Raw genomic sequence first — 27,803 nt, forward strand, 5'->3', positions numbered from 1 at the left:
CACCAACTGGAGGAGAACATTTCTAGGAGAAACTCCTCTGTTAAAAATCTGGTTTGTGTGGAGACAGGGGGGGAGGGGGAGGAGGAGAAAAAAGAAAGATTGTACCAGATACATCATCACGAAATAGAAAAGGATGGTTACCTGGGGCTCTTGAGAGCCAAGAAATTAATGCCACACAAGAAATGTGTCCTCTATTAAACTGATCGATGGGGATTGCTAGAAAAGATTTGTTCTGTACTTGCTGGAGTGTTTCATCAGTGTTACTGGTAAAGGCAGCATACTGAATTATTATGGGTAAACAGAGGAAAGGCTAGAGAGAAGTGTTTCTTGATAGTGGAGCACCTACACAGCCTATTTCAGAAATCGTTTTATTGGCCCTGTGCATTTGCAGGCAGGACAGGCACAGGCACTCTGCAATTCAGTCCATGGCTGCAGGAAAACAGTCTGTCAGGAGGAGAGACTGCTGAGCACGCCGGGTCACACAGACGATTCTAAGGTCCTCTGACTCACCTTGCACACAGCCTGGGTATCCTTTTTGCAGGTTCTCCTGCTGGCCTGAGGCTGTGATACCTGCCTATAACACACAACGAGGACGCATTACCTAGTGCAGCCTGTATATGCACGGGTGCATGTGTGTGTGTATGTGCGCACAGAAGTACTACCTGATGTTTTTCAAGATGAAAAGTCCTCAGGCTACCTAGCTTCTTTAACACTGGCAGCAGGCACCATGTTGGTGCTTTGTTCATACTGGCTAGAGCATGAGGATATAAGACACTCTAGCTCAGCAAAATAGGCTGAGTCACCTAAGTGCAAAGTATCTGAGTATGTTCCTGAGGCACAAATGGGTTAAATCTGTCTCCTGCCCTGAGTCAGCTGAAGCAGTTGTGGAAATAGGTTTCAAGCATTGTTAATGAGTTTGTATGAGGAGCAGATGAAATATAAGGCAGTCCAGACACAAAGGGGGAAACACACGCACAGAAATATGGAAGAGTACAAGTCTACAAATCAAACCCTGCTTGAGACTGAGGGGATCTACATGGCATCACTGTCCAGAAAGCCCAGCCTAGAACTGAAGACATTCTGTAAGAGGTGATATACAAGCACACACACACACAGACTTAGACTGATAAAAAGACCTTTGCCACACTACACACTGGCAACAACTTCCAGGTCTCTTTCACCAGCACAGCAGTACAGAAAGCTAAAGCTCAAATATAAATCAGTTCCCTAAATCAGTGACATCTTAGCCAAATAGATGGGCAGACAAAGAACAGACGGGGAACAGACATATGGGAAGAACAGGGCTGCCCAAAATCACAAAACCAATCAGTGCCAGAGCTGCTTGTCATCTCGTCAAGTGGGCAGGCATCACTGACGGGCATGCAGGGATCTTCTCAGTCCCTCTGTAACACAGCTTTTACGGGTCTTAGATGTTCCACAGATACAAATGCCTTTGTATGAAATAAGCAAACAGCACTACAAACAAAACCAAAGCTGCAGTATGCTTCCCAACTTACTGAGCTAGGCAGAAGTGGGCATCTTTCACACAGCAGCCTACACTCAGGAGGCAGAAATATGAATCCCACAGAGGGATGAACACAGTGCGTTCATTACTGCAGTAGCTAACTAACTGTACCAGATACCATTCCTGGGGCAAAGTCTCTGCCCTGAGGATGTTACATTATGCATACACAGTGGACACAAAGCCTGGCAGAGGGAACAGCAGTTTAAGTGATAAGTGATTCACCCAATGTCAAAAGACCCCAGTTCCCACCATATGCAGAGACTTCTTGTACAGAAATCCTCCCATTGAATACAGTGTGATTATTCCCATGCCTAGGGTGACAGCGATCACAAAATCAGGTTGCAGACTTTACTCTGGCATTTGCTGGAGTAACAGATACTGCATCAGCAACAGCCTGAGAATGATGGCCATGCCATTTCTCTGTCACAACCTCAGCAGTACACCATTTCTTAGTTATGGTTAATAAGGCCCCCAAAACAGAGGTTCCTGAAATGGGCCTGAATAAAATACTTTATTTCTATTTGCGTTATTCTTTGATTAAGACTCTGCAGCTGAGGCACTGAAATACCATACAACCTGTAAGCCAGCAGAGAGTGATCTGCCAGGAACTACTGTGCAGCATTGGGATCTTTTCACCATAGCAGAGGAGGTTTCTCTCAGGACAGATAAAAGATTTAGGGAAGGGACAGCACAGGAAGATGCATGCATGTGCCTGCCTGTTTGTATGCACATGGATAAAAGACATGGTTAAATGCCTTTGGATGATGCTCTGAAATATTTCAGCCTCATTGAACACACCTTTGCTAATGTTTTTATCTTCTAATCCCAAGGCAGAATTAATTTGCAGCAGGAAGGAAATTAGAGGCATATTCAGTCACTGCATAAAGTTCATCCAACCCTTGGAGTCACGGAGCACCTTTGGGGAGGGAGATGGCTATTAAAGCTCTTGCCAGAGCTTCCCGAGTGCCTCTCAGTTACTGAGCAGGAGCAAGGAATGAGGGAAGAGATACTGCATGGAGTGTCAGTTGTTTGCCTAGGAACCGAACAACTGGGCTGGGCAAGGAGATGCTGCACGCAGCCACTGTAGCATCTGGGCATAGCCTGTGCTACTGACTGCTACAATACACTAATGTATTCCTATAAATGCATAAGTGATGCCTTCCTAATAAATACTTGACAGCAACATTTGATCATGCATGTAATTGAGACAACTAGCACCCACACCTACTAAACCACAGAGCTGCAGAGAAGGAGCAAAAATTATTTTTCTATAGAAAACCATTCCCATTAAACAGCTAATCCCAAGGACATCACTTGCCAACCCTGGCACCTTTCCCAAGAGCAGAGCTTCGATTAGCATTCCCACTAGCAAGTTTTCACTGTTTACTATTGCACCAAGCTCAGTGACAGGGCATTCTTCTAAGACTCGATCACTATCACACACCAGACCTTTTTCACCTTCAAGTCTCTCCTCAAATCTAGAGATTATTTTCTGACCTGACAGCAATTCTGTGATCACTGCAGATCATCCAGAGCCCCTAATTCCTGCAGAGGGTAACCTTTTCAGTAACAACATCTCCACTCCTAGCCAAGAGAAACACAATGAATACTTAGTTATTTACCTTGCTTTCTTTAGTAGAAAACTCAGAGGAGTTGGAGATTTTCATAGATTTTGACCGATGGGACTGCCGCCAAAGAGATTCTTCTCGTGAGTATTTCACCGAACCTGTGGCTCTCACCCGGACTTTGCTGGTGCTCTGAACACTGTTAACTCCAATCATTTCCAAAAGTGAGTGTATGGGATAGGGAAGAAGAAAGCTAATGGCACTCCCCAATCCCCTGCAGAGGAGTTGGGAAAGGTTATGTCTGGAGAGCCCAGGCTCAAGCAATCAGTGTTTGCTTAAAGCGCACTAGGCTGTTTTCTCCAGCATCTTCAGGCACACTGTTTGGAGCCTGCCTGATTGTTCCAGGCATTGCTCACGTCACTGGAGGGGGGGGGGGGCGAGAAAAAGAAAACGAAGAGGCTGATTGATAGAAACTCCTCCCCTGCTCCACTCCTCTCTCTAGCATAGACTCTCCCTTCATACACACACAACAGCAAGACGGAAAGAGGTGGAGAGAAAGATGCTGGAACAAATGCTAGCAGATCAAGCAAGAGATTCATTTTCAGCTCACACTGCCACACTTCCCTGCCTGCAACAGCCTGCCATGCTCATTACTGCCTGCAATAACAAAGGACACCATAAAAAGAGTGTTCAATCACCTGCCAGCTACAGGCTTCTGGATGTGAGAAATACCGATGGATTCCCAAAGCACTGGAGAAACGAGTGAAAGCCCACAGCACTATAACAAAGTTCTGGCAAGCCCCAGAGAGATGCCCCAGCATAATTCCACAACTCTCAGCGTTTGATCTCGCTAGACTGAGTCCTTGGGGTGCCTTCCCAGGGGGCAAGGGGGAGCAAGACAACTTTGACACTAAGAGGGGCTTAGGGGAAAAAGAGATGGCTCCCCCAAGCTCACCAGCACAAACCAGTGGCAAAGCTGCGAGTGAGGAGCTGGGGACCCATCTCCCCCTGTCAGCACCCAGGAAAGCTGTAGCCATAGCCCGCCACGAGCAAACCGCACGCTCTGGCCAGCTGACCCTGTGAGCCATGCTGTTCCCAAGCGGCAATCTGTTCCTCCCCTGCAGGAAACCCACACTGCCCAGTGCTGGGGTGGCTACTGCCCATGGCGCGTGCACGCTGCAGGCACCATCCCAACCCGCAGGCGCCCAGCTCCGCAGGCCAGGCACGTTTCCCCCCACGCGCGGGGCATGGGGAGGCCGACGCCGATGGCAGGTGGTGCTCTTACCAGGGGTGGATGCACTATATAAGGCAAAAGAGAGATGTTTACCTCAGTGTTGCAAAAGCACCATCATTTCTGGCTCCTGGAGACCCAGAGCACAGCAGACTGTGCATTGCCATGGCAACCTGCTCCGATGAGAGGGAGAGATCTCCGCTCTGCTCAGCACTCAGCACGGGGTCCTGGCAGCTGCCGGCACACACCGGGGGCAGGTGGAGCAGCTTGCACCGGGGCAGAAGTGGATGATCCCATCATCCCAAACTCAGAAGAGGCAAACAGTTTGTGCAGAGCAAGCATGAGGAGCTGGAAGGCTGCACGGCACGGGGACCTCACCGCAGGCTAACACCACAGGTTCAGCAGCCTGTCCACGCTGCCAGCCCATCAGGCGGGGCCAGGCCAGCACTCTGGGAGGACACTGGAGCCTCCTGTCCCACTCCCACCACCATGCACATGGACCTGCAAGTGTGTGCATGCGGCCAGGGACGAGGGGCCGCTGCCCTGGCACACCAACGCAAATGTCCTGTGCTGAAACACACTGGGGAGCTGAAAGCTGGGTGAAGGGGCTCTGGCCCCCATGCACGTCCGAGTCCTGTTCAGTGTCAACCAAGCCATGCTGAGGCAGAGATACAGTTTGTTCACTCTATGTCACGTGCAAAACAGCACCCAGGAGGAGATAAGAAGTAGATTAATTGAGTGGGCTTTCCCCCTGGTTACACCTTCTCAAGCATCTTGCAATCACACATTTACATCCTTAGTGGGCAAATGGCTAGACAGTCACATTATGGTCCTAGGTGCATTTTGCTCATAAAAGACACTGCTGCCTCCCCAGTATGCAGCAGCCTTTCAGTCAGCAGTCACCCTGTGCTCGTGTTACCCCCAAGGATGCTACAGGTGTAATCCTTCTCAGAGACTGTAATAGGCGTGGACCATGCTGAAGGACAATGGTCAGTGGAACTGGGAACAAGGAGCCTAAATATCAATATAAAAGCTGTTGCTGGGGTGAGAAACTTCTGATTCCCCACAGATCCCGCGTCTGTTCTGCCTGAGGTACATACTTCTTCCCACCTGGCAAACATGCAAAATGCATTTTCATTTCCATGACAGTCAGGACACTTGCCCCTACCTCACACATTAAGATCAAATCCCAAGCATGCTCCAGCTTTTTTACACAAATCTGTCATTGCTAGGGGGTACCTGCAGGAACAGAGGACCCTTTTTCTCTGGCAACAAGCAATTGCATGCTCCAAGTTACTTGTGCCACTTCCCAGAAAAGGTTTTATGTTACTTAACCCATATGAAATTATCCACTGCTAGTGGAAAAGCTTTTCAAAGAAAATAGCTTCTTAAAGGAAATTCTCAGTGCAATCAAACAGCTCCAGAGGAGCTAAGCAGCAGGTCCCGACAGGTGCTATATAAATGGCCACAAATCACTCCCTATCCTAGCAGCCCCCTGCCTAGCAGATTATTCTTGCTCTCAGATTTATAAGGCCACCTCCCCAAGCACCCTCAACACATTTGAAATAATTATATTCCCTAAATATCACACACAGACCTAGGCCAATGTGAATTACACAGACCAATTTCATTACTAAACACAAGCTAGACTGAATCAGCGCAACATTTCTCTTCTGTTGCCCACAGCGCACTACCATTGCCGCTAAGTGTGCCAGCTCTTCACCTAGCATCCACTGAGCTAAGATTAGGAGATCCTCAGGCAGGACAGGAACAGGTCTGCATTCAGCTGTAACCGAGCAGCAGTCCAAAACGCCAAGGGTGACATGCTGCATCTTGTTCAATTTTATTTTTTTCCCCTCAAAGGAGTATGGAAAACACTTCTCAGCTTACGCGCTCCAAAAGACAGAGCCTCCTGAGATCATGCTTTTGAAGTCTTAAATGTCTTCAGCTCAGGGATTCAGCTCAGATTTCACCAGTGCCCCTGATTTAATCTGCAAGTGATAATACAGCCCTGTACTCCTGACTGAGCCAGCAGCCCTCTGTACACAGTGACTATCTTCTTCTGGGAAAAGACCACTCTTCAACATTAGAGAAGGCCCACCATTTTAGAAATTAGTATGCACACAGAATTGATTTCTGTCTGTAACTGAGCAACAGGGATTTCTGAGGGAGAAGTGGGTTGTTAACATAAATAGAGGAACAGAAGGGATTTTTTTACAGAGGGGCTGAAATGGCTGTGCAATACCAGAAAAACAAAAGCTGTCCACACCCTGGGGACCCTCCAGGTGTGTCCAGAAGCCATGACCTTCCCCTTGATCAGAGGCCAGCAAAGAGGTGGTGGGAACGGCGCAGAATGCAGATATTCAGTCAATATTTAGCCTGAACAACCCAGTGACACTACCGGGGTGACTAGAAGGATGGCGAGCCTATTTAGGGTCCCTTCCTACCCTAAGGAGGAAACCATAAACCAGTAGAGGGATTTGAAACCTGGGCCAGAACAAATGCAGGAGGGGAAAACCAGAGTCTCTACTCTTCCTTCCATCTCACCCTTTTAAACCACCCAAAAACTTGTCAGCCTACGGCAGACTACATCACCCACAGGTAGCCATTCCAACTTACTGTGCAATAAGCTCCTTCCCATCTCTTCCTCCCACCGGTCAAGTTTCCCTGGGAGGCCAAATGTACTCAGTCCTTGCTTGGTCCTCCTAACATCATTCAGCAAATCAACAAACACAAGAAGAAAAGCTGTGGAATTCAAAGTGAAATTCAATACTGGCTTTTAGGGACCAAACCCAAGGACCACATTATTGTGTCTAAAGAACTCTGTGTCTTCACACAAAGCCGCACAAATCCATTAGCATCACTTAAGCCTGATCCCAGTGACAAAAATACCAACAAAAGCCAACCAGGTATGTAAACACACACACATCGATTACCCAAAATATACTCTCAAAAGCCAGTAACATATTGGTGTAGCATAGAAAAGCGGCACTGTTTAATGCTGCTATTAAATACTGCTTGTTAAATAAACAACATTACATCTTCCGTAACATTGCTTTCCTTCTTCCTTCATTCTTGGGGCTTTTTTTCCTCCCCAACACGGACAGGGAGGGGAAAGTTAATTCTTCTGGATAGGCTACTCATACACGATGGCTACAGAACTAGAGCTTAATAACTGATCAACAGTAACACTCTTGAACTGACGTTCCTAAGATAATGACTTCTGAGGTGTGCTGACTAGGGGGAGCTGGCAATCAACATTAAATCTAAATGTCTCCAGCTACCATCCCTGTAAACAGCAGAAATACTTGAGCAACAACTTCATTTCTACATGCATAAGCAACGAGGTCAACAGGAACCCTAACAGGGTAACAAGAGGTATGGTGGGAGAATGATGGATACTGACAGAAAAATGCAAAATTATTAACCAAAATTACTCACCTACATTTCCCTATGACAGACCCCTATTCTCCACCAACCACAGTACGTTATATACCAGACATTCATGGAGATGCTGGGGTTTATCTCAATCTGAATTTACCAGCAAAAAACATCTGTTGATATCCTCAAGAAATAATCTTTTATTTTGTTATGGTTTATATTGTAGTACATACACCTGTACTACAGGCTCTGAAGGAATCTCTGGGGATGACTGATTCTCTTACAATATGGAAAGCAATCCTTACAATGGAAAGCAGTCAAATTACTACAGCCCAGAAAGCTATCCCATGTCAACTAGGCTACTGTAGCTACATAAGCGTGTGCTCTTAGACCACCACAACCATGAAGCGAAGCACATCAACTCATAGCACCAGGAAAACAGGCATTGCTCCCATGACCCCAAGAATGCAACTCAAGTCTGTAAGTTTTACTTTACATGAGAAGCAGGCTAAAAGCGCATTCACAGCCCACTAGCTTATGGTCACAGACACAAAGTTTTAGTACTGACTTTTTACATCAGTAAGAGCCTAAAAGTGAGCAGAGTAACAAAACCATACTGGCTAGTGAAAGACTAAATCAATCCTGGTTTCACTGTACCTCTCTGGGATCCATGCTACACCTTGAGCCAAAAGAAAGCCCTCTAAGGTAAGTGTCTTGCTGAGAATGCTGGGAGAAAATAGGTTTAATGAAGACAAGCTCTTTGGTAACAACAGGGATGCAAAGAAACCATGCCCCCTTCATCCTCATTAGCACTGCAACTGAAAAGATGCCACTACCCATCTCCATTTTCCTCACAGTATCTGAAAACAGCTCTGTGTCACTGACTAGCTGCTGCATTTCCTGGCAAAGCACTACAGCCTCCAGGGGAAAAAGTTTCTCCTCTTGCAATCCTCATTTTAGGAACTATAGTCTACTCTCTGTAGAGCTGACAGAAGTTAAGTGAACCAGATAGTAGGCACCAGCTAACACAGGCCACCAATTTCCTTAAGTGAAAGCTGCCAAATGTAGCTAAAGAGAACAGGAGCACCTCGAACAGATCCATAAAAGCACTAAACCCCCAAAATTCTCCATGGCTGTGACAGAAACTCACAGGGAGAGGAGCCAAGCACTGGTGCAAAGCCACCAACTCCCTCAGTTCAGCTGCAAACAAGCCCTGCCTCTGTCCCTGCAGTGAGCACATTTAAGAGTCAACAGCACCAAAATAAACCCCTCACCACCCAGCACTCCTGCAGAGATGTGCATAAAAACAGAAAAACAACCAGCCTTCAATGCTTCCCTCTGATTCAGACAGCAAACACAACAACAACAAAAAGGAAAAGGGGGGAAGAGGGAAAAGGGGAGGGGGAAGAGGCGAAGGAATCAAGGCTGCTCAGAACCACACAGGTTTCACATGGGTGTCACCTGCACTTGCAAGCATTGCACCATGGAAAGAGCAACTTCAGGGGGGGAAACAGGTATGACCTCTAACATTGCTTTGCTCCACTAATGCACGTATCTATGGAGTGATGTTCAGCTGTCTTGCCCGCAAAACAAAAGAAATCCTTCCTAAGCCTCATGACTCCTGCCAGAAACCATCTGACAGCAGGGGAGAAAATGGGTGGCTTGGATTTGCCCCATGTTTGTACCAGGATCTTACAAATACTTCGTCACTCAAGGAAGCAGGGCCTCAGAAAGAAATTAAATGTTCCATTTAACATCATGGGGGGTTGGGGGGGGTGGTGGTTAATAAAAATTTAAGGAGCAACCTAGCGCTCTTGCTTGAAAGAAAACAGTGTAATTGGGTCAGAAAGACTACAGTCCGATAGCATTTGAAAAGCGTGGTGACAAACAGAAGGAAGAAATACCAAAGTTTTATACAGCAATAATTCTAAAATGGGTGAAAGTATGTTTTCTCCTCTTCTCTTTTTTTTTTTTTTTTTTTTTTTTTTTTAAATATGGTATAAATTATATTCCTACTCCTCCTTCCCTTGAGTTGCAGCACAGAACTAAAATTTCAAGCAGATCAGTGGGTGGAAGATCAAAGAATGTTTTTCAGAATTTGTTTTCTACCTACATGGAGGTGGGAGTAATATGTCATAGGGACCAAAATGTATGTGTGACATTGTATTAGAGATTTCCCAACTCGAAAAGAGCCCAAAATTCCTCATTTAAAGTGGCAAAGCACATCAGTCCTGGAGACTACCAGTCTGTATCCTCCACATTGACAGCACAAGAAATGGGAAGCTCTGAACAATGACATTCATCCTCAGGAGCCGCTACTAAGCATTTCTGTCAAACCAGGGGAAAACTGACAGCCTTGGCTATCTGACAGACTGGAGCAGCCAAACATCAAATGATTCACTTGCCTGATCAACCCGGACGAGACACAACTGAGACCTTGCCTCCACAGATGAAAATTAACCCCCTAAACATTCATTAGGAGGCTGGTATTGAGCCACGTAATTGCAGCTAGTAGTAATGGAAATTCTTAGCTTACCCTGCTTGGGTTTCACTCCTTGCTGACACAAAAGCCTGGTGGGCTAGGTGAGATCTTTTGAATAACAATCAGAAAGCAAAGAGATGAAAGGTTGGAGGAGCAAAAATAATTCAGAGAAATAGAGATCATGAAAGCAGAAAAGCCCATCCTGAAACGCCTGCCTCCTATCAAAATAAGCAATCCCTAGTACCACCCCCAGACCACACAGAGGAATCCTTATTCCTGGATCACCATCATAAAATTTTATGTGTTAAGCCTTTCCTGAAGTTCTGCTTTGCCCGCTCAGGGACAGAGAGTTGGTGGAAAGCATTAGATTTTTCCTATTATCTTACATTGCTTTCCTCAAGACAGTATCTGGACTTATTTCACTTGAGAGAAGTGCATAGATTTTGGGGTTTTCTCTTTATATGCATTGAAGCAAGTTCTGGAACTCAAAAAGAAAATGCATTTGCATCTCAACGGGACAGGGGGATGTCAGGATCTCCGTTATTCATGGGACCCAAAGCAATGCATGCACCATCATAACCTGGTTTAATGCACAGCTCTGCACAGGCATGCTTTAACTGGTTATTACTCTTACACAAGACAAATGACAACACCCCAAAAAAATCACAAGCCGAAGAAACAAAGATTACCGCAGCAAGAAGGTCCTCGCTGAGGATGGAGGGGAGTGAAGACAAGCCAGGTGTTCCCTTCAGTCACTACAACTCTGTGGCTCTTTGGAGAGTAAAAGTATGCTTTCGCAAACAACTGTTTGAGACAAGGATTAATGGTTTTATCCTGCATTCCCTGACTTTTACACTGCCAGATTGGACTCTGCTGTCTCCTAGCAGCTGAGAGGGGTCTTCAGCAATCTTTCATTTCAAACAGATAAGAAATGGCTGCCCTGGAAACATTATCCCAACAGATATATTTTTAACAGGAAAACTTCATGTTGGGGAGAAACAAGGAGGCAATCTCCCTAACCAAGCAGAGCTCTGGCTTTTTTAGCAGAGCAGAGACACTTGGTCCCCTCTGACCCCTCTCTGTGCCCACTGCAGCAGGGCGCTCCAGCAGTCAGTGCTGTCCTCTTGGGGCTCTTCTGGCATGCTGCCACGCACCCCCATCTCCTCGATTTCATCACGCTCCCGTCTCCATTCAGCAGTGGCAGGAAGGTGGGAATTCCCTGCTGAAGAACCTTGGCCATGAAATGAAAGTAGTGCAGAGACTGCAGATGAGAGCAATTAGGGTGTACACAGCAGTCTGATTAGCGTGATTTCCTCCGTGTAAGTGGAGGGGAGGTGGGGGGACTTAGCCACCCTTCTCTCTGCTAAATACCTGAAATTGGAATGGATGAAGTAAGATGCCAGTAATTCTCTTTAAATTGAGTGTTTGCTTTGGAGGGCTTTTAAAGAAAAAAAAAAGAAAAAGGGGAAAGGGGGGTGGGTGGTGGTGGTGTTGAAAAAAGGAAAAAAGAAAAAAGGGGGGAAGGGGGAACGGAAAAAAGGGGGAAAAGGGGAGAAAAGGGGGAAAAAAGAGAGAGGTGGCAGAAAAAGTGGGGGGAAAAAAATTAAGTCCTTAATTAAAGTGCAGGGAACTGACAGCAAAATGAGATAAACCCTACCTTGCAGCTTATATAGGAAATTGCATATCCCAGCAATCCTGATCAAGAATTCAGATCATTTAGGATATTAAGGAAGACTGGTTCTTCAGAAGAGTTCAGCACCAGCAGCTCACGCTTGATTTGGTCACTTCATTAACAGTGTTTCTCCAGGAGATAAAGCCTAGCCAAAACACAACCTTTGAGTAAAAGCAGATCTTTTACAGAGGACTGGCACCTTACCTCCATCACAAGCCCCTGCTGGGATGGCTCTAGCCAAGTCCCCATAGAGCATCCCAGGTCCCTCAGCATGACGGGAAAGCTCCCTGACAGCACAACCTCCATCAGCAGCCTCTGCTGCGATGGCTCTAGCCAAGTCCCGCACAGCATCTCAGATCCCTCAGCATGACGGAGCAGCTGACAACACGATGGGTCAGCAAAGAGCTACCACCTCCTGCCAGAAGACACACAGCCAGGTACAACCCCCACACATCCAGTGTTCATGTCATGGGGCAGCACAGCCACCAGAGTCAGCCCACATCAGGGGCTGGGTGATGCCCTGGCTCCACGAATGGGGTACCTTGGACACAGCAGATGCAGGGGACACTTACTTATGCATGACAATATGGGTAGGCGGCACTTAGCACACAGACTAATGACACAGCACCCTTCCCGGGACGGTGCCTAACAAAAACAGGGATCCATTTCCTCAGAGGTGACTCCTTGCAGGCTCTCTGTGTCTTGGGCAGACATTTTCTCTCCTTGCAAAGAAAGGCCTCACCGCTGCCACCTTGCTGGAGCGGAGTCTTACACACTTTGCACAAGGTGACAAGAGGAAGACACAGTGGCCAGAGCTGTACCAGCACTTCATTAGTGGGGATGGTACGACCTGCAGGAAGCGAAGCGAGCGTGCATGGCCAAAATCAGGCTCTTCCCCAGCCAATTCCCTCCTCTTCCCATTCCAGACAATCCCGTGAAGCCCAGCTTTGAAGAAGGCTATGGTCACATAATGCAAACCCAGGGTATCATGAGTGAAGATGGTATCACTGCACCAGATTAAAGCCAGGGTAAGCACGGGAGGAAGGAACCAGCCTGCAGATCAGCCACTCCTGCGCTGCAGCCATGAGGTTACTGACATTGCTCCAGACTGATTTAATCCCCCTTCCAAGTAGGAAGACCCTAGCCATGGCCTCCCTTTCTACAGGAATAAATGAACAATGGTCTGATCACAAAACTCTTAGGGTAAAAACCCACAGGTTGGACTGAGTAGCTGTTTCTGATGTGTTTGGTTCTCTGATTCATGGTGGTGCTGTACCTCTCTTCCAGCTTCCCTCAGTGTCCACAGCAGCATCTGCAGCAGCTAATCTGGGATGTCAGATACATATGCTCTGAGGAGATTAGTGCTGCAGTTGGGTCCCTTTGTCTCTCTCAGTCCTGGTAAACCTGTCACTTGTCTCCACTTGTAAATGCTGGTTAACTGTGTGATTCACCATCAGTCTTAGGAGCGAGCATCAAGCCCATCTACAGCAGAGTACTGCTGCACTAACTAGAACAGGGGCGGTCCCAGCTCTTAGTATTTAGCACTCTTTTTGGGGCTTCAGCTCACCAGGACAAAGGGACCTTTGCTACAGGAAAGTATAAGATCAAAACTGAAATTCAGGTTCACCTTTGCCTGATCACAGCTCGACACAATATAAAATTACTTGTGTGGTTGGATGAGACAGCTCAGAGTCAAAGGACAGGAGTTTCAAAAAGTCTTATTGCTTTTGAAAAATTTCACTTCCAATAACCTTAATTTGCCTGGATTTGACAGACCTGACTCACCTTCTACACCAGCCAGGTCCACAGAAATAGATGCTTCTGATTTACACCAGAGAAGAGGATCACAGCTTGGGATGCTGGTTCTCATTTACAAGGATTTGCCCCAGCTTGAAGGCATACAGGAACCCTGCAGTACGTATAAACTACCACTCTCAGGTCATCATGCGCTGACAGTACGTAACTGGAAATCAGGCTACTGTCTCCGCATCTAGCCTTTACTAGCAGCCAACAGCAGATTAATGGGATGCGTGACAGACAGTCAAACTGGAGCCAAGATGGAATAAAAGGGAACGTACATATATCTGCCTGCCTAGCAGAGTACTGAATGTGTGCATGTTGCAAGCAGATCCCATGGGGACAACCATGCTTTTAATCACAGTTTGTCATATTTGCCCTTACGGGTCCCAACTTTAAAAGCAAACTCAGATCTGACAAAAGGAATGAGGAAGAAAAAGAGATGAATCTTTGTGCAGACAGGTGTACAAAAGCAAAACTCTTTTCAGTGTTAATGAACAGAAAGACACAAGGCCAGCAAGATCATATTAGCATTTCTCATTTCCATCTCTAGCTAGAGTAAAATCTCTGCTCTCAAGAATCATGTCCTGAAGGCCTTACAGTGTTCACCAAAGTATCCTTATTGTTAGGAAAAAAAATAATTAAAAAAAGAGATGACTCCATTGTGGGACTGGAGAGTCACAATTTTTTACAAAAAATCACACAGAAGACAGAAGTGTCCCTGCTCAGGTGCTGATGTCTGCCCCTTGAAGGCCTGTTTTCCTATCCAGACAAAACAAATGCTAAAGGCTGCGCTCTGTGCTCAGTAGCACTAAGGGCGACGGGATTGATTGAAGGCAGCATTTGATTTCTGCCTGTCAGCTGACTGTCCTGGACAGCCCAAGCAGCATTTGCATGCCTGGCTCTCTGATCTGGCTCCACAGTAAAAGCTGCACAGAGCTTCCCAAGCCCTCGGTGAACACTACCTGCAAAGATGTAAACACTTGCTAAGATCTCCCCCCTCTCCTTTCCCCTCCAGCACCACTCAGTTTTGTTACAGGGCTTGGCAGAGTTGCAGAGCTTCATGCAGGGGTGCAGCAGAGCCATGAGAGGAACTCAGAAAGAATGGAGAGGCAGAAAAGCCCGCTTGCTTCCCCAGGGGTCTGCATTAGGCACCAGTGGGTGCGCCGGACCTTGCTCCCACGGGGGCATGCTGCCACCCTGTGGAATCCATCCTTCCTCTCCCAGGCGGCTGGGGAAGGATGCCGGGAGACGGTTTGCAGCCTCACGATGCTCATTAGCTACACTGCTAATGCACCAGCAAGCCATCTGCACTTTGGCGATGTGTTGAAGCAGGGCTCTGTGAATTTAATTTATTGAGACTAATGCAAATTTAATTTCTGCTAAGTCTTTGTAATCACATATCTAGTGGCAGGGTGGCTGCTGCGGACACAGCAATGTAGCTACTGAAATGCACAATTACTGTCACTCACTCCACTCCACTAATGAATTAAAACAACAAGGGGCAGATCATCAGCAAATCTTCAGACAAGCTAGATGACAGACTGAGGCTGGGTGCCACCTCTGTCCCCAGGACATCAGGGCAGCACGCAGAAAAGGGCAGAAAGCCTCAAACAAGGAGAGACACAGACACTGGGTTCCTTCCATCCTGCTACATCCAAAAAATCCTGAGCCCCAGTCCTTGCTTTGGGTGGGCTCGCAAAGAGCCAGGCAGCCTTAGCATTAGCAGGTCAGCAATAAACACCAAGATACACCCTGGCTGCGTAATTCTGTCAGCAGGAAAATAAACAGCAGGTGAGCACCAGTGGAAGTCTCTCATCTCTCAAAAAGGTTATTTAAACACAGTCTAGAGACCTATTTATTCAATAAGGGCTGTAATTAGCCTGCAAATTAATCTCAACACATGTCTCTATGGCAGACTGAGAGATAAGATTCCTTGGGAAAAAAATTTAAGTGTTGCTGCTGAAGATAAAAGATTCTTTATCCAGATTTAAAAAATAAAGATATTAAATCTACAAACAAGGGGTTGAGTTTATATTCCTAACTCCTTAGTAAGAACTGAGGTAGCAGGGTCCAACAAAAAGGTCCCCAAAGAGGCTGGAGAAACTGAAGAAACTATCAATACTAGAAAACAAAGTCTGCTACTTTTAACTATGCAGGTCCACCCACATTTCGCAACGGGCCTGAAACAAAACCTCCAGAAGAGATGGCAATTCTTCTTATTTACTTCAGTAGGCTTTGGGTCAGCTCTCAGATGCAGCAACCTCTCGTTTTTATTTCCATTACAAAAAAAAAAATAAATTATGAACGCTAGTGTATGCGCTCCTCTCTTCATTCAAACAGATTGCTGTTTCATGCCAGCGATCAGACAAAAAAGAAATGAAACATTCTCATTATTCTTGACAATGAAACAAGACTTGTCCTGCTCAGCCTCCCTCCCTGTTCTTCAGATTTAACTCCTGGCACAAACTTAATGAAAAAACCTGAAGCAAAGCAGCCTGTGCCAGACAACACATTCTAATCTGAAATTGCATCTCCTGCTCTAATGTGAAAACCCCAAAGCACCTTTGATGAGAAGACACACACGCCTTCCAGATAAGCAGAGCACAGGATTAGCCCTTCAACATCCAGAACCAACTGGCTGTTTCTGTCCATTGTAACCAGGAGACAGCACTCTGGGAGGGCATGACTGGATGAGCTTACAAGACGACAGCTCTGGAGCTGACCCTACTAGAGTTCAGTCTTGCCTCTCCATGCTGCAGAGAGAACTGATCACAGTCAAGTGAAGGCAAGAGGGACAACCACAGAATAAACACTGCATATTATATACATTCTGGAAAGAGAAACGTGCCCATTGCTTGTCATGTTTGACAATTAAGATTCAGGAAATGGAAGCAAGGTGTTTTGGTTTGAACCATCTCTCGCTAAAAACGAAACCCACGTTCTGCAGTTCACTTCTTACCTTCAACAGTCCTTTTGGGAAGTCTTTGCCGTCGTTCATCCCCTGGAGGTTAGCAATGAACTCTTGGCAGGTCATCTTTTTCCCAATGTTCTGGAAGGGATGGCAGAGAAACACAGCATCATGTTCATGCTGTTTTCCAAAATTACATAAATAAGGAACATCAGACGAATTGCATGTCCTTGCCCTCCTTTAAGTCCAAGGCAGACAGCACTAAGAAGGCATTGTCAAGATTACTCAGAGACAAACATCCTTGTGTGAACGTAGTCAGGACAGGGAAAGTGCATTTGGACCCCAAGTCCCACACAGCCATCTGAAAAGAAAAACAGCTAAATACTAGAGGTAATGAAGAGGGTGATGATGTAGCTCCCTGGTATATGCATGGTGACTTACACTCCCACGTCTCCAGAGGCTCTACCAGTCTCTGATGGAAAAGCTCTACTTGATCCTGCTGTGGACCATCAGGCAACAGCCAACTAAGTCCCTTTCCAGACATTTCCCTTATGATTTCCAATGCTCCCTTCCAGCAGCAACTGCCTTGAATTGGAGTAAAATGCCCAGGAGCAAGTATTACCTTTTCTGATTCATGGGCTGAGGCTGCCTTGACATTTCCATAGGATTGCTCTCTTTTCTCACTTTCTGTCTAATTCTCAGACTGCAAGTTGCCCAACTGAGCCACAAACAGGAAAGGAATGGCTATGTTCATGCAGGACCTTAACTGCTCCATTTGTAAGATTGAGGCTGCCCTAAACTGCTCTTGGATCCCAGTCCTCATCACCCCTCAGAGAAGGTGTCTGTACTCCGTCCCCCAGGTGTCCTAGGTGCTAGAAGCCCCACGCTTGGCATGTGGGAAGCCTTGTGAGCAGGCAGCAATGACAACACAGCTGGTGAAAAAGGAGCCCAGAGAGATCTGCAGAAAGGGAAGCAGCATGGGATGAGCTATGAAACAGGGTAAAAGTAGAAGGGAAACAGGGCCCTGTGATGACCATGGTATCTTCGGGGATGCCACTGCTGCCAGTGAGAAGGGGATGAAGATGACTTCTCCATGGTCAGGATATGCCTTGGCTGCAGAAATACAGCAGAAGAGCTTTGTGTGCAGACAGCGACTTCAGTTAGCAAGAGCCAAATTAACACAGGAGTGGAGCCCTTCTTAGGGCACCAGTCAGTAATACAGGTCATTCAATGTTACAGTTGCATGACAGCTTGGACTGCAAATCCACTACGTCCTTTCCATAATGTGTGATGAGGGAGAGATGGAATACCAGCAAACCTTGACCGTCAGCCTCATCTAGCCACAAAGGAAGATCCCACAGCCTCTGGCCAGCACAGACGAGCTGAAAGAAGGCAGGAAGGAATGCTGGAATGATGCGGTGCTTCCCACATCAGAAAGGCTCCTGACAGCAACAGTCTAGCTGTAACCCTGGCTCTCTGGTTGCTAAGCTTGCAGCACGTAGCTTATAACTTCAGTCTTTGGGTGCAGGCTGGAACTGTTGTAGTAGACTTGCAAATGCTTTCTTTCCTCCCTGTGACAGACTGCAGCCTGCTTCTGTTTGTTTCCTCCGCGCAGCAGACTGCAGTTTCCCCACGCTGACCGAAACCAACAGCAGTGTGGCTCATTTCACCCACTGAGATAACTGGTATTGCAGAGGAATGGCTGTTTTGCTCCAGGACCGAAACTACCTCTTCACACAGTGTCACACAGGTTCTAGAAGATGTACCTGGCAGTCTAGAGATAGCTTACAGTCTCTAGCATCTAGGTGATGACCTCCCTGCAGAGAAGCGAGCATGCATCTCCAAGACACAGCTAGCAAAAAATGATTTAGCTACAAATAGAATGAAATGTGGCAAGACCGGGATAAATAAAGGGATAAGTAAGAATTCATCTACAAGAGTTAAGGAAAAGTGTGAACTGAAGGCAGAGCAGCTGCATGACTGCCCTACAAGCAGTTGAGTTTATTGTGAAATAAAAGTGTCTACACTTATGATCAGTATGTCAGCAACAAATGGAGCTCAGTGTAGACAAGCCCTGTGACTGAACTGCTTCCTGCTGTAGCAGAATCACGGCCAGAGCATTGTTAGGAAACAGGCAGTTAGTATATATCTGCAAGGAGTTGCATTCCAAGTAAAAAACACTCAACTTACCACCTATGTGGAAAAATGCAAAACAATAAGACCACCTCCAAAATTGCAGGAAATCAGAGGCAGGGGAAGAGGGGGAGAGAGAGAGAGGAGATACTTGTAGAAGTCTGACAAAAGTTACAGCTGTGTACATGTAACAACACACTAATGACTGCCAGCAGGATACCCCTCCAAAGTTACACACTGCAACAGCCAGGGTCATCCTAGCTTCAGATGTAAACCGTCAACAGCAGTGATGGGTCAGAGCCAGATCGTTTACTCCAGTACCTAATGAAGACAGCAGGGCCCACTGAAGCACGGCAGCGAGCAACAGGAGATGCTGTCAGTCTGATGCAGAACCATTTAGTCTCCCTGGACTGCAAGGCCAGGCAGGTTGCAGAGCAGGTGCCCCAGGCGGCTCATCATTCTGGGGAGTGGGGTACCTGTGCAGTCTCAGGTATGCTCAAGAGAAATGGTGTATACTAAGAGGCACACTGAGGCATGTTCCTGTACCTCTGCTCACCCTGTCATGCGAGTGACACACTCCTCAGTCAGGGAAGGCTCTGCCTTCAGATAAGAAAATTTTTTGCAATTCCCTTTCCCCTACTGCTTCTACAATTTTCAGATGAAGTCATTCAATTAATGGGAGATGGGCATCAAAACCCCCGGGGAAGCACACACAAGACTTGGCACCATTACCTGCACCCACTACAGAGCTGCACCCACAGGGGCTAAGCAGCCCTTGGAAACAAACCCAGGGTACCTCCGCCTTCTACTGCACCACCCCTGCTGTGTAAGAGCTGCCAGATGGGGCTCTCCTGCAAGAGCTGTTGGCAGTGTAGTGCAGGGTCTCAGCCAGACAGAAGCCCCAAAGCCACCTGGCTGAAGCCACTGCAAGCTATCATGCCATGCTCCCTGTGTTTTCCTCTCTCCACCCTGGTGCCAGGAACCTGCAAGCTATCATGCCATGCTCCCTGTGTTTTCCTCTCTCCACCCTGGTGCCAGGAACCAGGAAGCCTCCAGTCAGCACGGGAATACCATGCATTGCAGGCATATTGCAGCATGGGTGCTGAAATATACATCCTAGGGCTCCTGGCACTCTGTACTAGTGTGTCCTAAGAGACCTCAAACTGGAACACTACTTCCCCCAGGGCAGGCCGTGGGGAGAGATGCGCAGTGGCGAAACAAGAGGGCTCTCCCTCAGAGCCCCTGCACCCTTCCGCTCTCTTGGCTCTGGGCGCAACTGTCATTACCCTGGCTCAGCAGAACTCTGGTTCCGCCAGATCTCCCCCCCTGCAAATGGATGCCTGCAAACATCACTTTCCCCATGTGACCCTCCCAGCACCTCTTCACCTCCCTTCTTTCTTCTGCCTTCCCAAATGTTTGTACATACTGGTAAGGGCAAGTCAATCCCAACCACAGCTTCCTGGCCAGGGCCAGCTGCTGTCACCAGGGAAAGATGAGAACCACACCAGAAGTACAGGGGCCTGAGGACAAGAAGCATCCTCGTACATTACGGCAAAGCCAGGCACAATGCCAGCTTACACATGACTGGCCTGGGCATGCTGGAAAGCCCTGCCCAGGACAACAACCTCGGAGCGCAGTCTTCTCACTGTTTGCTGTCTGCAGGGGTGCTTTAGGAACAGGCGACCAGCAAGGGGACTCTGCTGCCAGAACACACCCCACACCCCCACACCCTACACCCCGCTCCAAGCATAGTGTCGATGGGAGCAGTCTACACAAAGCTGTGCATACTCACGTGGCCATGGAGGTCTGTGTTCAGCAGCATCATAGCACATGTGAGACAGTGAACTCCATCTGCAGAAAGAGACATAACCAGTCACATGCAGACCCAGGACTGGACCATTAAAACCAGCCAAAACCAAGCCTCATAGCCTAAATGAGTCCATTCCCTTAACGAGAATCTGTTTTATCAAGAAATACACATAATTAATGTGAGGTCATCCCACAGCTGTCAAGCCAAAACAGCCTTTCTTTCATCTTTTAATGCCTGTCAAAACTATCTTGCAGCACCCATGGATGAGGAAAACGAGACAGGAAACCACCCTGTCACCCTTTGCTTGCTAATACCACTACCACAGGCTGAATCCACTCACTCTTCTTCATTTATTTCAGGGCAGAAAGGGAAAAGTAAAATATACCCATTTGTGTGTGTAGAGTGGATACAACACAGTATCGTGTTTTCCTCCTCCTCTGGCTCCCTCTTCATTCAGGACACAGACTAAATTTTGGAGAACTTGTCAGCTATTTACACTGCTTTGGCTTTGCACTGGGTAGAGTGCTGCGCCAATTTCTAATGTGATCCTTTACCAAAGGCCCTCAACAATGAGCCAGAAGAGACAGATTGTATCTCTAGCTCCATCCCTGCAGTCATTGTGGCAGACTTCAGAAAGTCAGTGCAGACTGTCATTTGCAACAGTGGACACCAATTTCATCATCCTCATCTTCCAGGCACCCCTTTTAAACACCCTTTTAGAACCCTGGGTAACATCTGCAGCACTCGCTTTAACCTAAATGCTTACTCAGGCTCAAAAATGGCAACGTCCCTCCTGCACCATGGACTAGAGTAAGGCTATCACATCAACATGCAAGTCATTATTTCAGTCTGGACATAAGACACCTATTCTACCTGCCTGCTTGTGATATCCTGAAATAAGAAAGGCATTACGAAAAGGACAGAGGTAGTATGGGAGCAGATTCTGTCTTACTGCTACCTATTCCCCTCCCCAGCATGCCTGCCAGTAAAGCCAAACAGGTCCAGCAAACTGGAAAACTACCACCTCCCTGCAATGGGCACAGGCCACAAAGCAAGTGCTAAGGAAGTGACAATACCTTCAAGCACAGCAGCTCCTTCACACTTACACTTGAGACTAAAGCACAGCTTACCCCCCCCGCTTATTTTCTTTCCTGTCTCTTCCTTTTCCCAGTGTGTTATCAGCCTGCGCTGCAATCCCAGGGCCACGTGCCTCTGCCGGCGTGGCTGGCTGAATGCAGCAGCTCTGCCAGCAGACAGTTTGTCCTCTTCTCCAGTGCCAGCTTTCACAGGTTTGATCTGTGCACTTGTTTGTTTCCCCCATCCATTTCCAAAATGACTGAAAATATTGGCAGGGAGGCAGCACTCTGACTGATGTTAGCTAGTCAAAATGAAACCATGCCAGGGTCTGGATACAGCACCCAAAATTCACCCCCACAACTGGCAAGAACTGGCATGCCTGCTGCCAGTGCATAAAGACACACAAGCACTGAATGGAGCACAGAAACCACACAGCTCCTCTTCCATGTGAGGTGAGACCCATTGTCATCCACGTGTAGCTAGAGTACAGGTACCCACACACAGAGGAAAGCCAGCAATACTAGAAACCACAACTGAGGACATTAAACATTCAAATCTGGAAATGCTGCAACTGAGGATTTACACTGAAGAAGGCTAAACACCTTTCCCGACGGGACAAATACAGATTTTTCTCTGCCTTACCACAATTACGTGTGGAGAACGTGGGGAGTTTCAATACTCACCACAGGCAGTCTCTAAAGTGTGGCACAGCAACTACACACCTTCAGTTCCGAGGCACACACCATACATGCTGTTGAAGGTGAGAATGAAGGAAGAGGGAGCTAACCAAAGACCTTCCTATCAGGAACAAAGTTACCTTGAGAAGAAATGGTGTTTGGGTTGCACTGGTAGTATCTGCTGGAGAAGTGGATTAAAACTCTCTCTCGTTCCTGAGTTTCTCCGATCAGTGAAAAGGCTTTAAAGAAGCTCCTGAAAGAAGAGCACAAAAAAAGGTGAAATTAAAATAATAAATCTCTTTTTGCCTCACACAGCACACAGAGCAAAGCACACTTCACAGCAAGAAGTATGTAAGTGCACAGCAGACACCTGAAGCATTTCTAGGAAAATGGGCTATTATCCCATATGCAGTTAATCCCAACATTATAGTAAATGAAGCAGGAGTTAAATTACCAGTGGTCTCAGCCATGGAACATACAAACTAATAAGCAATTACACCATTTGAAAGAACTGTTCTTATTTTTAGTACTTGTCTTTTGTTTGGGAAAGGAACTGAAGCAGGTGTTGTTTATGCAAGACAGACATCCAGGGCATTCTCTGTCCTTTTCTAATTGTCTGTCACTCCTGCACTTTTTAACTTTAGACTCATTAGTATTCCCTTCCAAATCAGAGGAGCTACTCCAGGTGGTGAAGTCAAGCAGGTGCACTGCAGACTCAGAGCCTACACCAAATGTGCAGTCCTCCTTCTGGCAGGTCACCTAGCCGCGTGGCCAGGACCAAACCAGTCACCTTGCAGAAGACATTGTTAATACCTGACCCGCAGAAAACATCTGGGGAAGAGGGCCCAAGAGCTGCACCATGTTCCACTGTGCTTTAACAGCAGGAGGAGCAATCTGGCCCTCTTGGGTTCCTGCTCAAGACATTCCAGGGCACAGGGCTGGTGCACACCTAGCAAGGCTGTGCAAGGCAGTGGGACAGCACACACATCTTCCAGTCATCATCCGACACCTAATGACCCCGCCTTTTAACCATGTCACTATTCTTCCTGGTAGAAAAACTTGCCTCGCAGCGAAAGAAGAGCTTCTGCACTTTCCAGCATCCCCACATCCTGGAGCCAAGAGATGACCTCAGCACTATCAGCCTACACTAATTTGTCAGGATGCTTCTAAGAAAAGCCTGAAAACACAAACCTTCTATGTCCAAAGCAAGACAGCATACAAAATTATTGCCTAATAGACAATTTTAAAATATCCCATGAGACTGAAACCAACACCAGATCTGAATGGAGTATGTTGCTGGAACATTCACGTCTGTCTAGTCTGCTGGAATAAACATTAATTTTTTTCTCTTTGAGATAAGTTCAGAGATGGGCTATACTTGCAATGACCTTGCATCTATACAGATTGTGATCTGCCTGGTAGTAACTTAATTTCACATATCATGTATTGCAAATAACACAATTCACAAGTAGATACAACCGAGTCTTCGCAGGGCTGCTCTTTCCTTCTTACCTCATGCCCCCATGGGATGTTTTGACAACTAGCCATCTTTCCTGCTCCTCTATCTTGGGCTGTTTCCAGTGACCCCTGCTCCGCCCACACCGGGCACCACCAACCTACACCCTTTCCTCCTCTTCAGCACCTTTACACCCGTGGAAGCTGCCTCAGAGAGGCAACTGATGGAACAACATTTGGTAAATAAACAAGGCAGGTTCCTCTCTCTCAGACCACAGTGCTGCAGCCAAGGGCCACAGGCACAAGTTTCTGCCCATGAGGACCAGGATGGACTCTGAGATAGGTTGGAGCAGTGGTCCCACCTCCTTCCCTCCTGCAGCCCTGTGGTCGACGCAAGACATGCACTTGGAAGATGAACGGGTGATGCAGGTCCAGGGTGCGGACGCTGAGCGGGACAACAACAGAAGAACCCTCCCCATGTCCCAGGCTCGCCACTGGCAGTGATACTGCACAATGGCCTCCCGCAGCCTGGGCATAGTGCAGATCTGATCTGCCACCACCAACTCTAAAATGCTTAACAAACCACAACTTGTCAGTGAGCCAGCAGCAACAGGATGGTTACCTCTCACTCTCTGCAAGCATGAGGCAGCACGCCTCGGGCCCCCAGGCTTCGGGACACTGCTCTGTCCTCGGCCTCTGTTGCATGCTCAGGGCATGCAGCTGGCAGTCACTGCAGCTACTCCTGAAAGCTCAGCAAACCCCTGGCATGTCTGAGTCCCACAGAAGCCAGGGCATATTTTAGAGAAGGTCATGACTATTAATATTAACAGGAGATCTACCGGGAGCAGAGACCTCCTAAATATGTGCCACAAAGCAATTAGGTGTTGGATTTCACAATTTAAAAGACAGGTATATTTAGCATCATGCTTCAGGGCTGCTAAAACCTGGATCAAGCAGCAGACCTCCCACCACCCCAGCTGCTCCCGCCCTGCACAGAGCGGGTGCTCAGGCTCAGCCCCACTCCCTGTGCCACAGGAGTGGGTGGTTCGCTCTTCTGCGGGCACATTTCCCTTCCATCACCTTCGCCAGGCAGGGATTTGGGATTTCCTTGGGGTCTGCCACAGTTTCCTGGAGTCATTCCCCTGGAAATGCATTTGCAAGGGGACTGGCAAGTGCCTGCAGACCTCCTGGTTTAGTAACACGAGAAAGAAAACAACAACCCACTTGAGTAACCTCAGCTAGGTGATTTAAACTCACTTTAAATCCCTCAACATCAGCAACCACTGCTACACAAACCTGGTGTTTTGCCTTCTAAGACAAAAACATACTGAAAACAGACATTGTTGAGGACTCATTCCAGTGTAAAAAGGAAAGAAAATTGAAGGGCTGGGTTTTAAAACACCCATGCTGGCAGCTACCAAACTCTCCACAGCATTTTCCACGTAGAAGCTTTTGCTGTTCTGCACATTTTTGGGTGCCTCAGAGTGACACAGTGAGGGGGGGGCTGCTGAGCCACGGCAAACCCTGGCCCTGGCTTTGTGTGCTGCAGCAGGCAGAGCAAGCTCCAAAAGGCACTACCCAAAAAGTCTGTGCAGCTCACCCGTGAGCAACACCTTCATTCCCCAGCAGCACCTGCCAGACTGCAAGTCTCCCGTTTATCAAGTGACCAGCCGTTTTTCTCCACCTCCTCTGCACCTCCTCTAAGCAGGTCCACCCACAGACCGCCCTTTCCAGGAAAGGCCACCACTCCAGCAGCACTCTGGAGTACGGCAGCACACCAAGACAAATGAGAGAAAAGTTCCATTACAAAAACACGTCACACCCCTCTCTTCACCTTCTTAATCCCCTACAGGGCCACCGTTTCAATTGGAACAATGCAGCAAACAGCACTGTTACAGAACAAGAACATAAGGTCTGCACATGGGCACGTACCTGAGTGAGTAGTCCAGCGTCATGCCTGTGAAGTCAAAAAACTTAAGGTATTCTTCGGCCACAAGCTTGCTGAATTCGTTGCTTTGAACAAACACATAAGTAAAGGTTATCATTTGAGGGTGAGCCCCTCCAGAACCAGCAAGAAGAAGAACAAGGTGGCGACCAAAGGCCTCATATCAGCACCTACTTTTTACCCAAATGCTTTGCCACATCAGAGCGTTTGAATCGGTCCAGATGGTAGAGGCGCTTAGCCAGGCGCCTGGCTGCTTCCAAATTGCTGCTGCTGCTGCCATTGCTAAGATCGTGGCCAAGGGCTCCAGTAGCACCTTTCTCCTGAAGTTCATTGCTCCCCATGGCAGCACTGGAGTCTAACACCATATTCTGCAGGTCAGCATTGCTATGAGATGGAAAAAATATGGAAAGAAGAAAAATAAGATGACATTACAGTTTCAAGAAGGATTTAATTCCACTTAGAATAGAAGCCAATTAATGGAACAGAGGCAAGATTACACAATACAGCTAATTCCACTTAATTGAAGGAGCTGTGTAGAACAAGGACACTTATTTAGCAGCCATCAGAGGTTAAGTGAGTTAAACATGGAGACCCAGATTTGGACTTTCCAGCCCAAAAACACATTCTGCCCTGCACTCACCTTCTGAGCATGCTGAGTGTCCACAACGTGTGCTCACTTCACAGACAGTTGTTTCCTATTACCAGCCTACAAGTGCACCTGACAACACTGGCTCCTCATTTGCTTCTGGCACTAGTATTTTTTAACCCGGTCACTTGCTTGTCTTGAAGGGGTCCCTGTAAAAGTAGGCCATTAGCCATTTTCCAGGGGAAAATGCTGCAAGCAAGCCAGGGTGTTCGGTAGCTCCAAGCTGACTCAGCACAAGTCCCTTCCTCATTCTTCCCCAGTTGTCCTGGAAACAATAAAACTCCCCAAATCTAAAATAACATGTGCAGAATTCTCATCAGCTTCCGTGCTGCCCATGAGCAGCGGGCATCCCATAGGAAGACATCACTAGAAAAAGCAGGACTTAGAGCAAGGAACCTAGTTTGGGGGACAGGAGAGAGACACAAGCCACCCAGCCAGCCTGGAGAAGAACTGTTTGCTTTCCTCCTGCTCCCTTGCAAGCAATAATTTCCCTCACTGGCTGCGCAAAGTCAGGATGGTTCAGCACGGCAGTCCCAGGGCACTTTACATAAATCATGCATTTATAGATTCCTCCCACTTCTAGTACAGTAGGAAAGCTGTGGCTGAGCTGTGCGCCTGCTTTGCTTCTCCCCTCAAAGAGGCAAGAGCCCTCCCCACCAGAAACCACACATCCACATACACACCCCGGCACACAGGCATGCTTTCAACTTTGGAAAAGTTTTTTCCCTGACACTGGCATGAAAATTCTTGCAAAATCTCAGCTTTCTCTCTGTGTGTGCATGCATGACAGCATTTCTATTTAAAAAAATACTACACATAAATTTCTTCCACTAAATCCTCATTTACACAGGGGTAATGAATGATCAGCAGGGGTCATGCACAGGGCAGATATGAGTGGAATGAGTTAAAGATGATTTTAAACACAACACTTCAACATTCCACAGTTTCATACACCACTGTAATCTTCAGGCTTGACAAGCCAGGATTTCACTGCGCTCCAGTAACAATTATCTAGCCATCTACTGAAATGTCTGCTAGCCACTTATTAACCCTTAAAGATGAGCTTTTCATCTAATGTGAGCTTAAATAAAAATCTTTGCTATTCTGCATGCCTCCTTCCACACAAATCATCCCATGCAGAATATCCCATCCCATCACGCGCCCTACCTCGCTTCCCATGCAGAGTTTAGTTTAAGAGGTGTGCAGTGCTCCTGCAGAAAGGGGACTGGCCCATTCCATCTGCTTCCATCTTCGTAGTGCTGCTAGAATATCAAAAGTATCCACATCCACACTGTGGGTACAACTTTTTTTTATCAATTATATGGGGAGAACAGACATCTAACCTGTTCCTACAAGTACTGGGGATTTGATTTTGCATTTATTTTAGTGTAAATAAAGAGGTGTGATAACCAAAGGGAGTCTCTGCCCTCTAGTAAGGGAATTAATACTGTAAATACAATTCCAACAGCATTAACATCACTGACCACCAGACACCC

The 27,803-nt window shown here is 47.2% G+C and overlaps 1 protein-coding gene across 5 annotated transcripts in view; it reads right to left on the reverse strand.

Annotated features, from left to right (window-relative positions):
* The window catches only part of PSD3 (pleckstrin and Sec7 domain containing 3), a 118,398-nt gene that overhangs the window by 50,861 nt on the left and 39,734 nt on the right, over window positions 1-27,803 (reverse strand). For 4 of the 5 annotated variants that reach the window (XM_040579429.1, XM_040579428.1, XM_040579427.1 and 1 more), the window contains 5 exons: window positions 25,836-26,045; window positions 25,649-25,729; window positions 22,402-22,514; window positions 20,490-20,548; window positions 16,616-16,705 (listed from right to left, as the gene is read on the reverse strand). In XM_040579429.1, coding sequence (XP_040435363.1) covers window positions 16,616-16,705; window positions 20,490-20,548; window positions 22,402-22,514; window positions 25,649-25,729; window positions 25,836-26,045 — 553 coding nt within the window. Of the gene's footprint in view, window positions 1-16,615; window positions 16,706-20,489; window positions 20,549-22,401; window positions 22,515-25,648; window positions 25,730-25,835; window positions 26,046-26,301; window positions 26,391-27,803 lie in introns of those variants that run through there. The other variant, XM_040579430.1, reaches the window with a different exon arrangement.

The sequence above is a fragment of the Falco naumanni genome, chromosome Z (assembly GCF_017639655.2).
Source record: "Falco naumanni isolate bFalNau1 chromosome Z, bFalNau1.pat, whole genome shotgun sequence".
Lineage (NCBI taxonomy): Eukaryota > Metazoa > Chordata > Aves > Falconiformes > Falconidae > Falco > Falco naumanni.